General features: G+C 26.8%; 1 protein-coding gene across 1 annotated transcript; it reads left to right on the plus strand.

The window, feature by feature from the left end:
* Positions 1–1,156: 1,156 nt before the first annotated feature.
* LOC129615257 (signal-induced proliferation-associated 1-like protein 1) lies at positions 1,157–15,422 on the plus strand. Its single transcript, XM_055530377.1, has 4 exons — positions 1,157–1,637; positions 9,250–11,683; positions 11,755–13,338; positions 13,910–15,422. Exons 1-4 carry the CDS (start codon positions 1,602–1,604, stop codon positions 15,145–15,147), a joined length of 5,292 nt encoding a protein of 1,763 aa, XP_055386352.1. The 5' UTR covers positions 1,157–1,601; the 3' UTR covers positions 15,148–15,422.
* Positions 15,423–16,663: the final 1,241 nt, after the last annotated feature.

A 16,663-nucleotide genomic window follows, 5' to 3' on the forward strand; every position in this document is an offset into this window, starting at 1 on the left:
GAACAATTGAACAGCTAAATTTAATAAACAATTTTACTAAAATAAAATAGGAACAATAAGAAAATAAGATACGAAACTATCTCATGACATTACCTTGTCAAAAATGTTAGTTTTCAGAAGTCATCTTTTGTTAGAAGTTACTGGGTCTTTTGCACCAGCAACTTTTATTTTTGCTTTGTCTTTTTAACTTTTTAAAAACGCCTTTTTTTGTTAGGGGTTCATTAAAGCTTTGACTTTTTATTAGTGGTTGATTAAAGCTCTTATTGCAACTGAAATTTTGCGAAATTTTTTGATTAGTTGATTAAAAAAATTAAAAATTTTTGGTAAAAAAGGGCCCAGTTATAGGTACTATTCCAATTTTATTTTACATAATCTTCGTAAAAATTTTTGGAAAATTTTATGAAAAACTATTTTTCTAATCTTTTATTAAAAATTTAAAAAAAATTAAATTATATTGATTATTGCATTACTACATTTTTCTAAAATTTTTATATTTTCTTTAATATACAAACACATTTCAAAAAAATATAGTAAATTTACTATAATTTCTTCAGCCTATTTAAAAAGTACTTAAGATTAAAAGCACACAACTACTATAAAAATAATATTGTTTTTACTCTTATGCAAGTTTAAATACAGCAAAGAGAACGAGAGAGTGGTTGAGAGAGAGAGCGTAAAAATTATAAAGAGAAAAGTAAAGGTAACCATTCATAACTGTATTGTATACTCGTTTATTATTATTTAACCAGGTAAAACAGATTTCATTGTGTTTACTGCCAACTCAGTTCACTTACAACTTTAACGGTATTCGAACGTGTTTTCATTTAGTAACAAATATCGTTTTTTTTTTTGTTTTTTTAGTTTTTACTTTCTTGTTTTGCTATTACTTTTTTTGTGTAAATTTTACTGTTGTGATTTCTACTTTTGCACATAATAAAAAAAGAAAAGAAAAATTTTAAAAGTTTGGAAAAATTAAAATTGCACGTGTTTGTACAAATGTTGATGTAATTGTAAAACAAGTATAAAAAAAATAATAAAAAAACCAATATTTTTTCTATAAAATTTATTCAATTTAGTTAATAAAAATAAAGTAACAATTAATTAATTAATTTTAATAAATAAAATAAAAAAAAATTAAATTAGTTTTTCGGCACACCTTGCCATTAATACATTCTCCGATTTATTTATTAAGAGTTTGTCTGTTATAAAAAAAAAAGCCATACTTAACAAATCAATTTATAGATAAAAAAAAAGCAAAAATCAAAAGATAATAAAAAATAAAAAAGGAATAAAAAAAATGTTATGAAAAAATTGTATGTGTATAAAATGACATACCCAATGCACAATATATGAATGTATGTATGTGGTAATTTATTTAATAATAAAGTGAGAAAGATAAAAATAAAATCAAAAATTCATTGATTATAAAAAAATAAAAAATAAAGTTGATAAAACGACACTTAAAAAAAAAAAAAAACAATAAATTCGATAATTTTTTTTCTGTTTTTCGGAAATTTTGATAATTTTTTTATTTACCTACTAATTCGGCCTCTATATTATATGGATACAAAAATTTACCAGCAATTTAACCTGGATTTACAATGAATCTTTTAAGTAAAAAAATTCTAGACAAAAAGGTATTTATTTTCAATATTTTAGATTAGAGCTAAGAAAATCCGTAAGAATTAAGAAAAGTAATAGAATTTTTAAGTCTAACAGTTTTCTTAAGCAAAATACAGAATTATAAAACATAGACCTAATGCAATGCTTAATATTTTCAATTCAAATACGTTGTAGGAACTTGAACTTAAAAATAGTTTCTATATGAAGTCAATTAAATTTAATAACTAACAACAATAATTCCTTTTGTTTAATTCACTGCAGTTGAGAATTAAAATTAATAATAAAATCAGAATTAGATTTGTGATAAATCTTAAATTAAATAAAATTTTTATAGCTTAAATTTAGAATTGAATATAGCTAGCTAAAAATTTTAATTGAAAAAAAGTGATATTAAAATTTTTACATTATCGTATTTAACAAACCGAGTGATAAAATACACTTTTGTTACAGCACAAAATATCAGCACATATTTTTTAAAGAATCTAAAAAAGGATCAATGAAACTTGAAGTTATTGAAAAGAAAACCGAAATTTTTGGCTTTATTATAAAGTAATTTTTGCACACTGGTTTACAAGAATCTATTAATAATTTAATCTAAAATAATTCAAATGTATATTTTACAAAAAGGTCTCGGTTTATAAAAAAAAAATTAATTTCATCTTGTTCAAAGATGAATATATTTTGCAATTATTTAATACGTATTGGAGTTGAAACGTAATATTGCATATATTGAAATTTTGTAACACAATAATATAGTTTTCTCAATTCGGTAAAGTTTCGGAACATAACAAAGAATTGAATTTTGTGTCCTAATCCTTTTCAACTTTAAAATAATTGATAAAATTTAAAAATAGAATCAACAATTCTGTCGTAATGATTAACCCTTATGTAAATTGCATAATGAAATGCAATTGAGTAAGAATTTATATGGCAATTATGTAGTAAATCAAAAAATAAATTCACACTTTTTCAAATTTGTTGATGAAATTTAGATGTGTTATGACTTTTAGAGGAATTTATCCTAAATTTCTTAAAATTGATTGAAATAAACCTTTTTTTTTAAATGATAAGAAATTTAAAAAACTCCATAGCCATATAGTGTAATTAAATAAAAATTTATCTCTTATATAATTCTTAGAACAAAAGTGTTATTAAACTTTTGTTATGCCACAAAGGCATCAAATTTTTTCATCCGTGAAACTATTGTATTTAGAAATTTCAGAAAAAAACAAAGTAAAAATAAAAAAATTTGATATTGTGTAGTTAAGATAAGGTAATCCAACACTAGATAAGATTAATTCAAAACGTGTACATTATATAATCCTCTTTTCAAAAAAGCAAACCGATATTTTCAGAAGAATTAACCATTTTTGATTGTGTACACTTACATACATTGCATATGTGTACAATTTACATTTATTTTACTTGATTGTTTAATATAAAATTAAAATATTATAATGTTCATTCGCTCATTTATAAATATAATTTAAAACGAGCAAAAATAGAGTTGACCGTCTCAACTCTTTGATATTTGTACGAATTTATTATCCTATGTGCGAATAAATATGTCATAGCTGACTATGGAACAGACTATGACTTTAAGTTTCCATACTACCATATTAATTTATGCAAAATTTCAGTACTGTGTTTTCAATATTTTCTTAGATATGGACAAACTACTATTGAAGTTGTAAGGCAACTATCAGAAAGTGTCAAGCAATTTAAACGAATTTTATAAAACACATTGGCTCTTCTAATATATTCGTTTGTGTGAAATTTCAGTACCACAGCTTTTATAGTTTCTGAGATATAGCCAAATAAATTTTGAAGTTGTACGGCAGCTATTCGAACCAGTACCCCAATCATATCCAATTTAAATAGGGTTCAGGCATTTACTATAATAAGTTATTTGTGAAAATTTGGTGAACTTAGCTTATTCAGTTTTTGAGTTATCGCTGCGACGGACGGACGAACAGACAAACAAAGCTATGTCTCAGACCATTATTTCTTAGCGTTACAAATGGTAAGGCAAATTTGGTATACCCTTCAGACATACGTTCGTACGGGTATAAAAATAAGTGAGATATGAAATTACGCCTTGATTTATGCTATTTTTCTTTAAAGGAAAGTACATATTTCATAAGCAAGTTGTACATAGATATATATTTGTTTTGGAATTGTATTTTCCTGGCAGATACATTTTGCTAAAATTGCCTCCCAATGCAAATAAGTTTAACTTTAGAATGATTGGAGACAGAAATTAATTAAAACTATCAAAGTGAAATTCAAAATTGAAAGTTTTATAAAAAAAAAGAACTATTAAATTATTTTGTTTAATTTATGAAGGTGTGTCATTCGATAGTGACGTAGTATTTATACCGCATTAAGTATAAAAATACCTTAACTATAATGATATCGTAACGTCACTTACCACTTTTATGAGAATATGAAAATCTATATTAATAAAAATATTTAGATTAGCAAATTTAAAAATTTGGACTAGCTTGGTCATTAAGTGTTTATATACCGAGAGTAACAACTCATATACTCGTTATATTTATTCTATTGAAGTATAAGAGCATGTTGTTGCAAAAACTGGTGCCTAAAACAATTATAGACTCATGTTCTGCAGGATCATACTGATGATGGAAGAGTTCGCCATTTCAATTAGCCATTCTTTTTAATTAACATTTTATTACTAAAGACTCCTTTAAAGTCTTACGATATCTTTTTTGAAAAAAATAATATTCAATTCATGAAATAAAACCACCGTTATTGCGTTATTATATCGCATTATTTTTGTATTAATTAAAATAGTCCTGTTGCTCTTATAATATCAATTAAGTGAAGCCTCTATTATACTTACAATAAGTATACACTAATATTTCGTCACTTGGATAGCATTTGAATGTTCTTATAATCTTAAATCTTATATTGTTAAAAAAAATTTACACTTGAACTTTTAATTGTTTAAAATGTGTTATGTTTGTGTATCGAAGATCTTATAATGTTCTTGTGTCCAATTCGAGTATTTGTCAAAAATATTGACAGTGTAAACTTGTTATAAATGAATAAGTATAAAAAATTTTCCATTGTTTTTAAATTTTCAAAAAATCACTTTTTTCAATTGCATTCTTTTCAATCTCTTAAAAATATTTCAATACTTTATATTTGTTATTTTTATTTTCATCTCGATTGATTATCCAATGAAATACAATATCATTAAATATTTGCTGATGATCCTTCACAAATTTTTTATGAAAAATTTGATATCATTGTTTTCTCTTTAAAATATACGAGTATTTAAAATCTACAATTAACAATTGAATACCTCAATTTTATAAAACAATTAGGTGATTTTACGAAAATATTCTATTCTTACGGTATAAATAAAAAAATGAACACTTTAAAATTTGGAAAATTAAGTAATTATTTTTTTATAAGTATGTCCAAGTTTCGTTTCTTAATTTAATATCAATTGAAAAATGCAAAAAAAAGAACAATATCGAAAAAATTAAACAAAAAACAATAAAGAAAAAAAAAGGCAATTTGAATTGACCTTTAATTTTTTTTTATTATTTCCAAATTTATCAATAAATTTATTCGAATAATCAATTAACAGTACACGCCCGATAATATGAATATTCAATAATTTCTATAGATTTGATATCAATTAAATTCTGGACAGTTTAAATCAGGTATGTTTCCTGTGTATGCACTTCATTAAATGAAATCGTAATATGGACTAGATGAAGCTTCATTAAATACCGAAATTTATGTAAATGGAAAGTAAAAAAACCTTTAATCGAACCAAAAATATACAAGGGTTGCATATAGCATCTCTCTTTATCGGACAACATAGGAATGGCCGAAATATTTTTGTTTTATTGCAGCTGTTGGACTACATTGGAGCAATATTAGGAAGTAGGCACAAAATTCCCTCTTACATTTAACCTTTGAATTGTAGGTTTAAGCAAAATTTCTTTTTTTTTTTGCTTGTTTTTTTTTATTGTGAATTAGAATCTTCAAAATAATTCACAATTTTTTGTCAAATTTTTTTCTGATTTTAAAATGTTTCTACTAAAATGAGTTTACTGTATTTTTAAAAATAATTTAATCTTAATTAAAAAAAGCATTCAATATATTATTGTATTTAACAATAAGTATATTAAATTATATAATAATATTAATAAAAAAATTCAAAAAAAGAGAAACAATTAAGGTTATATAACATTTAAGTAGCGATTGTTATAAAGCTGCTAAAATTTGCATATAAATTTGAACTATTCACAATATGTATGAGTTCTATTAAATAATTATTTAGACTTTTAAGTAACATTTATGTATGTATATCTGTACGTATCAATTTTATGTAATATGCCTGCATATCTAGATTTATCGCTTTGGTTATAAAATTGATTTATGCTTATTATGTCACTTACTTATTTGAAACACGGAAATAATAACTTTAATATTATTATATTAAATTTTATTATACTTTTACAATTTTATGTCAGCAGTTTTAATATGGGTGTTGTAGAAATAATATCAAAATTTTTATTTGTAAAATTTAATCTGAATTTAATAGATTCAGTAAATTAATAGTTAGAAAATTCTAAAATTTCTTAAAGGCTTAAAATTTCAAAATAAACAAAAATTAATACTTAATAAATCTGAGGCAAACTATTACGTAATTACGTTTGCGTTAGACACCTATCAAAATTAATTTAACTAATAAAACTCTTGTAAGCATTATTGAAATTTGTATCGTAATTAAAACAACTTGGGGTTTAGAATTACGGAAATATATGTGTATTCAAATATAGTTAGAATAACTTAGATGTTACCGGATATAATTACGAGAAGAAACTCATTAACTTGCCTAAATAAAATATCAAATGATTTGATTTGATTACAATGTATTAGCGATATTAGATCTTCGAAAAAGAATAAGCGTTGAAAATATTAATAAAAATTAAGAGTGATCGTCATCAGACTCAGAACAACAAATTTAACAATAAGTTATTTAAATGTTAATATTTGTTTTAATCAAGATATATAATCAAAAATTCAAAATTTATAGACCTATACCTATTACAAATGTAACTACAAGTACTTGAACCGCATTTTACTTTAAAATTGAGTTAAATTTATTCCCAAATTTTAGCGGATAATTCGTAAATATCAAAAACCTTTTTTTATAATATTGTAATAGTGCGTATAAGACAGATTATAGTAAATAATGAGACCCATACATACAACCATAAATATAACCATAAAATAATGTGAATTTTCTAAAAACTCAAATCACTGAACTATGTACTAGCTACTTACTAAAAAAACCAACGAACATTTTTATTAAAGAATGAATCATAGCTAAACGATTCACAGACATTTGTGTTTAATTCCTAGTTATGAATAGTTACAAAAAAAATTTCAATGCATATTTTTTTAAAAATAAAGTGCATATTAAAATTAACGTCATTCTCAAATGGATGATTACCCACTGATGAACCGGTTCTGAAATTAATGTTGAATCATTCAATTTAAATTTCGTTTTGAAAACTTTCGTTTATAAGCACTTAATGTCATCGAAGTTGAGAAAACCTTGACTAATAATGAACTTTTTTAAAGTTTCACATTCTTTTTTTTTTCAAAACCGAGTGGTTGAATACCTGAACGTTGACAAAATATTTAATTGTTTTATTCCAATATTTAGGAATAATTTGCAGTTACTTGATTATATTCGGCACTTTTACTTTTTATGTTTTAAAATCATTTATTTTCGCGGGAAATAATTTTAATTTTCGTCGGTGCATTACTCAGCATTCAACAGCCTGCATAACTGTATTTTAAATAATAATAATGATTGCTTATCTTTCTGCAGCCTTTGATTAAAAAATATAGATTAAGAAGCTTGTAATAGACAAAATAATTACTTATAATAGTGATTGAAAAAATTTGAGGTCTACCAAATCGCAAACATTTTGACGTTAAACAAAAATATTTTCCAATATCAAAATCTAATTTTATTGTGCATTTTAAAATTGGAAAAATAATGTGAAAATTTAAAAGAAAACGTAAATTGTAGATTGTAGTAACATGGCCTATTGTGCCCCCAATTAAGTATAGATATGACGCCTTGTACAATTAATAATAAATTGTAAAACGAATTTTATAATTTTATAAATTTCGTCTTATAAATTCACGTGACAATGTAAAAGCTTTCATAAGCATTTGTTTTAGAGTTTTGATCATGCAACTTTGTGTTCGAGACTGCTTTTAAGGCATTTACAATGTCAAGGATACTTGGTACTTGCTTATATTTTTATACATAATGAAATGTAAATTTTTTCATCTATCAACTCATTTAAGACAAAATCAACTTCTTAATATAATTTAAACTTTCATAAAAATTTAGAAAGAACTTTCTTATTCTTAGACCCTTACGATTTCTTGATTATTTTTAAAAATTTCATTGACATTGTCTATTTTAAGAAAAATATAATAAGTGCTTACTGAAATATGAGATTTTAATGATTACAGCTGAACAGTTTAAGTCAAATCATAAATTATAACAAATCAATCCAAAATTTCTGAAAAACCAATAGAAGTAACAAATAGATTCTTTAACACTTTGTTAAACAGAACAGAATTTCAATATTTGCATATATAATTATAAACACCAAAGTATGGAAACTATAACACAATAGTAATGTAATAAGTGATACACGTATACACATACTTATAAGCAAGAGATCAGCCGGTTTTCGTGTGACGACAAATTAATTTAATGATTTTTAAAATAATAAAAAATTACTTTAAAACAAAATTATTATTATTCGTGTTACAGTTATTTGTATGTAAACGTGCATACAAATAACATTAATATTGATAAAACCACATCCTGAAAATAATTACAATACTTAAAACCAATGGCAAATTTTCCAACTTCCTTAGCTGAAAATATACAGGCGACCATATGCATATTCATTGTATCCTATCATTATTTAATTATACATTAAAATCCTTTGGCAACATTTTAATATGTTTTTTTTCTTTTATTTACTTTTAAACGCACATCCGCTCTATAAAATATTAATAAAAAAAAAATAAAAAAAATAATCTGCAATAAAAATAACTTTATTTGCAGTTTTTGCGTTGAATATAAGGTGACTTTGCTTTTTCTCTTTTGTTTTTTCTTTTGTTTTTTCTTTTGTGAATTTAATTGAATTTCACTTAATTATGAAAATTTATTAAATTTCAATAAAATTTCAATTTTAAACATTTATGACAGGTAAAAAACAATTAATGTGGTTATAGGAGCCTGCTGACGTTTAATTGCCAAGCAATCATTACACAGAAACTTAATATTTCCTTTCTAAATTTTTACATTTTCTGCATTTATTACCCTTGATTTGAGGTTTCGCAAGTACGACAATTTTGTTGTTTTTTGTGAAATTTAAAAATTTCCGGTTCTACATTAGTATTTTTAAAATTAAGTAACTTTTATTATAGCTGACAAAAGAAAAATAAACAATTTGTTGAAATGAAAAATTTGAAGCCTAAGCTGTACAATAATTTTTAATTTATTAATGAAAAAATTTTCTTTTCTTTTAATTTTAGGATCATAACAATGGGATGATTGATTCAAAAAGTAATCCTTCTGCTACAAGTGCAACAACACCGCCAAAGCAACAGACTACAACAAAAACATCAAAGTCTCAATTTCAAAATACAAATTCAATTTTATCATACAAAAATGTACGTAATTCGAAAAATTCGAGTAACATAATGTCGTCATCAACAGCAACAACTACAGTGGCAGCAGCTACAGCTGCAGCTACAACAGCAGGTGCAAATATTCTTCAAACAAATGGTGGTATTGGACAAGTTATTGGACATCGTCCACGTTCTGGTTCAGCACGAGAGCAAGCTGTTAATGCTGTAGAATATTATAATAGTAATGTTTTAAGAGCACGTGTTGGAGCTGGTTTAGCTGGACCAAGAAGTTCTGTAAATGAAAGACATTTAATTGGTTCAAGGTCAGTTACAAATGGTTACCATGGTCATATGTCACAGCAACAACGAATTTATTTAAATCCAGATCATTTATATCGTAGTAATTCCAGTTTAGAATTATTGCATGAACAGCATGCTGCACAAAATAAGCAAAATTCACCAGATAACCAAAAATCATCCAGTAATAATAATGGAAGCTTAAGACGTGAATATGGTAGCCATGGATCAATTGATGTAATTTCTTCACCTAATGGTACAACCAGCGAAAGTTTTTTCGCTATGCTACAAGATTATCGTCCCGCCGTTTTACAAGTAATGGGAAGTGATCAAAGATCTCCAGGGCCTGCTGAATTTCTTAAAGGAAAAGTTTTAAATAATTCGGTAAATGGTGTAACCAATGGTGAAATCGAAAATAAAAATAATATAAACCAAAGCAATTTAGACGAAAATCATCAATTTGAAAGACCTGTTAGCCCTAAATTAAAAAATAAATTGCATAGACTTTGGGGTCAAAATAATAATAGTACTTCTAATTCAAATAACACAAATAGCAGTTCAAATAATAAAAGAAATACTTCAACGATCTTAATCGAAGACTGTTCAATTAATGGTGGAAATGTGAACGTACCTGTAAATTCATCTTCTGCGACTACCTCTATAAATATGAATCAGTCAACCAATTCTATTCTGTCATCTCACAGTGCTTCAACATCTTCGGCTGATATTGAAGAGAGACAAAGAAGAAGAGCTTTTGCTCATTTTGATTGCCAAAGTTTAACAGCAAATCTAGGTTATGCAGCTAAATTAAGAGGATTATTATTAGCAAGGCGTCGTAACACAACAACTGGTGCTTCAGCAGCCTCTATGAACACAGGGAGGTCAGCAACACCAGATGGAGATTCGTCTGATGAAGATTTTGGTGATGGACAACATAATGATCTCTTAGAAAATTGCCCATTTTTTAGAAACGAAATCGGTGGTGAAGAGGAACGGGAAGTCAGTCTTACAAGAATGCTGAATTCTCATTCAAAAAAATCAAGTCATAATGCAGCAGTCCACAGACCTGCCCTTGCTTATGGTGTTTCAATACTAGAATGCGCTCCAAATGAAACCTTGTGGAGGCCTACAACATGCCCTCTTCAAAAAGGACATAGAGTTATTGAAAGTGTTGATCATGGAGCACGTTATTACCGTTTATTTTTTGCCCAACAAGAACATCAAAACTGGTTTGGTATGGACGAACAACTCGGACCAGTAGCTGTTTCAATTAAAAAAGAAAAGTTACCAGATCTTTATGAGAATGTAAATACAACGACAACCTCTGTACCCCGTTATCAATTTCGAATGATTGTTCGAACTTCAGAATTACTTACTTTAAGAGGATCTGTAATTGAAGATTCAGTTCCAAACCCTAGAGGACCAGGAAAACCAATTTCAACCAAAGATCTGTTAGAATATGTCGCACCAGAGATTCAAATGAATTGTCTAAAATTGGGCGTAAATACACCGCAGTGTGAACAGCAACTGATAAAACTTGATGAGCAAGGATTGACTAGTAAATATAAAGTTGGAATCTTATATTGTAGAGCATCACAGTTCTCTGAAGAAGATATGTATAACAATGAAGATGCCGGACCCGCATTTATGGAGTTTCTTGAAACTATCGGAAAAAGGGTTAGACTGAAAGGTTTTGAACATTATAAAGCTGGACTCGATAATAAAACGGATTCAACAGGCACCCATTCACTTTACGCAACTTACCAAGATTGCGAAATTATGTTTCACGTTTCCACAATGCTTCCATTTACACCAAATAATAGACAACAGTTATTGCGTAAACGACACATTGGCAATGATATAGTTACAGTAGTATTTCAAGAGCCCGGAGCTCTACCTTTCACACCAAAAAATATTAGAAGTCAATTTCAACATGTGTTTATTATTGTTAGAGTAATTAATCCTTGCACAGAGAATACAATGTACAAAGTTGCAGTATCCCGCTCCAAAGAAGTTCCTGTATTTGGACCCCCAATCCCAGGTAAATATTTATTTAGTAAAACCAAAAGTTTTTTGTAAATAATTTTTTAATTATTGGATTCTTATTTTTAGCTACCATGTTTCATCGCAATAAAGCTTTTGCAGACTTTTTATTAGCTAAGGTAATCAATGCGGAAAATGCAGCTCATAGATCTGAAAAATTTGCAACAATGGCAACACGCACTAGGCAGGAATATTTAAAGGATCTGGCCACAAATTATTGCACATCAACCGTTGTTGAACCAGGAACAAAATTTTCTCTTTTCCCACAGAAGAAAAAAGAAAAGCCAAAAATAAGATTTTCCGGAGATTCAATACAGAGAGCTGCTTTTTGTTGGCAAGTTGTTCTACAAGATAGTGGTTTGTCAGCTGCTGTTGATTGCTTTTTGGGAATTTCTGTAGAAACTTTCGTTTTAATAGAGGAATGTTCAAGACAAATAATATTTGTTACGCCAACAAAGGCTATTTTAGGTTGGTCAACTTGTGGTAACTCATTAAGAATATACCACCATCAAGGAGAATGTGTAACAATTAATATGCGTGATTGTGGAGAAAGAGATGAACAATTAGAAGTTATTGAAAGGTTACGAGCTGTCACTCATGGGTGCGGGGCACTTGAATTAAACCTAAAAAGAAATCCAATGGGTCAATTAGGTTTTCATGTTCAACCTGATGGCGTCGTTACACAAGTGGAAACATCTGGACAAGCATGGATCGCTGGTTTACGGCAAGGATACCGTCTTGTTGAGATATGCAAAATAGCAGTAGCTACCCTTTCACATGATCAGATGGTGGACTTACTCAAAACTTCTGCTCAAGTAACAGTTACAGTTATTGAATCATTTTCAGATTTTTCACCTAGAAGGGGTTGTATCTTACCCAATTGTAAATTTAACGTTCACAATTTTGATAATGACTATGAAACAATTCATAATATATCTCAACATAGTCATGGAGATTCCCCAAGTAAAAATTCTACCCCCAAAAAATCTGCATCGAATAATGCACAAACTCAACAAATATCAAATCACCATCGAAGACGATATGAAAGAAATTTTTCTCCCCCTCGTTCAAGCAATAGTTCAGGATATGGTACAGGCAGTAGTTCTCGCTCGTTTAGTATACCAAATGATAATGTTCGACATATTCCAGATATGGGCACTCTAACTAGTTCTTCGTCTGGACATTCTTCTAATGATGATAGATGGTACGATGTCTTAGAGAATTGTGTTGAAAAGCCATCAAATGGACAAATTCATAAATCTCAACAAAAGTCAGGTGATCATCAAAAATTAAATGCTTCGAACTCACTACCATTAAATAATACGAGTCGCCCCCTTTCTGTGCATGACCCAACGAAACTTTCAAGCCTAGCAACAGCAAATGACCATATTCGGCCATCACCCAGAATGGCAAATGTTGAATATTTAGTTACAAAATCATCAAATCACCAACAACAACATCAACCAGCAGAAATTTTGATTAAACATTTGACATTAACTGTAGATCCTCCCGGTTCATCGGATATAAATACAACAAACAATGAATTAATTTACAATACCAAAAGTATACCGACTACAGATGACGAAATGCATTTAGATTGTTCACCAAGATTAAGAAGATCTGCTACTACTACAAATATTACTAAACTTAGAGGTAACATATCTTTTATAATATAAGTTTTCACGTTGAATACAGGCCGATATTTTTGGTCAATACTTTTTAAAATAATGCTGGTTTATCACGATTTTTCTTTAGATAAATAAATTTCATTAAGCTGTGAGATATGAATCCTTTATGTTTTATTTTTATTTTTAATTTTTATTTTTAAGTTCTCGACGATATTAAATACAACCTTATGAAACTGAATACTTTAATGATCATGCTCCTTGAATTCACTTATTTCAAATATTCATTTTAAAAAAATACAATTTTTCAATTTCATTTTAAAAAAATTTTATTGTACATACACAAGAATTGTAAATGTTGTGTTATATCATTTCTTATGACACATCAAAACTTCATTTTTCAATTCCTTTTCATTACTTTTTCTTCTCACCAATTAAAATGTTTTGGTACAGAAAATCCAGTAGAAAAATTTTCCAAAATAACTCTGAAATTTGAAAGAAAAAGTAAGTTATGTCAAAAATATTTGGTCTGCTGTATTAACACCGTTTTATTTTTATAATTTTACTAGATATTTTCTAACAAATAATTTAAATTTCAGGTGGAAGTGGTACAGTTTCATCTTCATCAACATCTTCTAGTCGTAACAACAGTCCCCGACCACAAAGTGAAGCTATTTTATCTAACAATATGCCACCACCACTTGCAGCTGCAAAACTTCGACATGGAGCAAATAATCGAAATCATCAACAGCATCTTATGCAAAGAAATAGTGTTAATTATACAGCAAGCACTACTTTTCAGGAAGATTTGATGAAACTTATTAATCCGGACTACATAACTATCGATGACAGCATTATTAATACCAGTAATTCAAATCACAATGTTTCTATTAGAAATTCAATTCATCCTCATAATCATAAGGAAAAAATTTCCAATAGTCATAGTTTGGGAAATATTTCCGCTATAACCGGTAAAACAACCTTTTCTATATGCTCTAATGATGATATGGTACTAAAGAATAAATCAAGATCAAGGGAAGGAATCAATTTAGGTACTCAACATGTTCCAGAATTGAAAAATAATGACATTAATGAACAGAAAACTGAAGTTATTTTTACAACCGCCCGTCCCGCAACAGTAATATCTCAAAATAATAACAGTCCTAGTACGAGTAGCAGTCGCAGTAGCAGTACAACACCAGGAAGTGATTTGTCGACTACTTTAAAAACTACTGAAAACGAAAACGTATTACATATAAGTGAGGGTACACCAAATTTCCGAAAAATGCCTCAAAATCAAAGTACTCGTAAAAAAATTGAACAACCAAGTGGAAATCTTCAAAACAATAATAAGCAAATTCAATTGCCCTTACTACCAGATCCAAATGATTTAGACTGGTCCAGTTTAGTTGATACAGCAACTAGAGCAATGATGTTACAATTTCAACAAGATGAACAAAGAAAAGGCAATGATCCTATGAATGAAACAGAAACTAACAATGTAATGCGCAATTTAGAATCAGTAATAAATCATATAGAACAAAACAGTAGATCAAACATAGTAAATGGTGGTGGCAGTGGAGAGGCCAATGAAGTCAATGGTGTTGAAACAAATAATACAAATCCAGCAACTAATACATCGAATGAAATTAAAACACATTTAACTCAACTTGAGGATCGTATTCTGAGGGAAACAAGAAGACGTAAATCTCTTGAATATGCTGTAAGGAAATTAACAGAAGAAAATCGAAGACTTCAAGATGAAAGTCAAGCGGCTGTACAACAGTTAAGACGATTCACAGAATGGTTTTTTCAAACAATAGATCGTCAATCATAATTCTATTACAATAAATAACATTATTTAATAAGATACAAAAAGTTATATTATTTTAGATATTAATCATATTTTTTAACTATAATTAATTATGTAATTATATTATGTTATCTGATTTGTAAATATTTATTTTTAATTAAAATACATATTTAAAAATTTTGTTATATAAAAAATTTTTTGTTAAATAAAAATATAAAAAATTCATAATTATGTATGTACATACCTTACATATAACACCAATAAATTAATTTTTGTATTTAGCCTCTCATACAATGCTTTAAGTTAAGTATATAAATAAGATAAAAATCATTAAATCATGCGGTTTAAAAAAATTCGTGTTTATAATAAAAATGTTAATTTAATCGAGTCGTCTTCTATGATTTCTCATAATTGCTCGTTTATTTGTTATTATATATTATATAATAAGATGAAAAATCTTAAAGAATTACAATTATTTTCATATTAGTTGTATTTCACTTTTTTTTATTAAATCTGTTCTCGTTTTTTGTACTATAAAATAAATGGTTTACGTATTTTTAAAATTTTACGTACGTACATGAATAGATTAAAATTAATACAAATTATTGAAATGATTAATATTTCGAATATAAAACTTTGCTTTAGTTTTTTTATCTTAAATTATGTTTAAATGATATTTAGATTTCTTCCAATTCGTATTATAGCCAAAATAACTTAAACAAAAGATGGGACAAAAGTTTGTCATTAAATTTTCATTACTCACGATTTCAGGAAAATGATAAAAATTAATCGTTTTAGAGTAAAATATTATTTTATTTTTCTGATCGTTAAGCTGACTTGATCGTTGAAAGTTGGCAAATTATATTTATATTTATGTATGTATGGTTCAAGAGTTGGTTATTTTTTTCTTTCACATTACTTTTCTTAAGTTTCAAGAAAATAAATGTCTATTATTGAAAATAAATAATGCGAAACTTGTGAAATTTCTTAATTTAATTACCGCAATCAATGTTAAAACACCAATCAATATAAACAAACATAGCTAGTTATAGAGATAAATTTTAAATATAAATTAAGTGAATAGAAATAAATATAAAATTTTTGGTTCAAATTTATTTTAACTGTATTAATAAGGCTATAAATACATAATGCATGTATGTAAAATAATGAAAATCATTTACATGAATTGATAATTCACAATCACAATTTGTTAAAAATAAATAATATTTAATAAAATTTTTGAATAGCCTTCCAGCTTTGGCATAATATTACCAAAATTAATTTTTTACAAAAAAAAAACCAAATAAAATTTTTATTTAATCATATTTTAATATTTTATACTTGTTATATTTAAACCATGTAATAATATAATGCTGTATACTTTTTATTATTATATACAAATATTGATTAGAGTGTAGTAAATATTTAAATTTTGGTATTAAATAAAAATTTCATTAATAATTATATTAGAGTACTTTAAATTGTATTATATTTATTAACCAAATATTAAGCAGAACAAAAATATATTCATATACATATT

This window comes from Condylostylus longicornis, unplaced genomic scaffold, assembly GCF_029603195.1.
Source record: "Condylostylus longicornis isolate FDR11 unplaced genomic scaffold, ASM2960319v2 ptg000135l, whole genome shotgun sequence".
Classification (NCBI taxonomy): Eukaryota; Metazoa; Arthropoda; class Insecta; order Diptera; family Dolichopodidae; genus Condylostylus; species Condylostylus longicornis.

Excerpts from the sequence above, each read along its gene's own strand:
- LOC129615257 (XM_055530377.1), top strand. The coding sequence starts at position 1,602 with ATGAATCTTTTAAGTAAAAAAATTCTAGACAAAAAG. Across the intron at positions 11,684-11,754 it reads ATTTGGACCCCCAATCCCAG|CTACCATGTTTCATCGCAAT; the intron begins GTAAATATTTAT and ends TCTTATTTTTAG. Across the intron at positions 13,339-13,909 it reads AAATATTACTAAACTTAGAG|GTGGAAGTGGTACAGTTTCA; the intron begins GTAACATATCTT and ends TTTAAATTTCAG.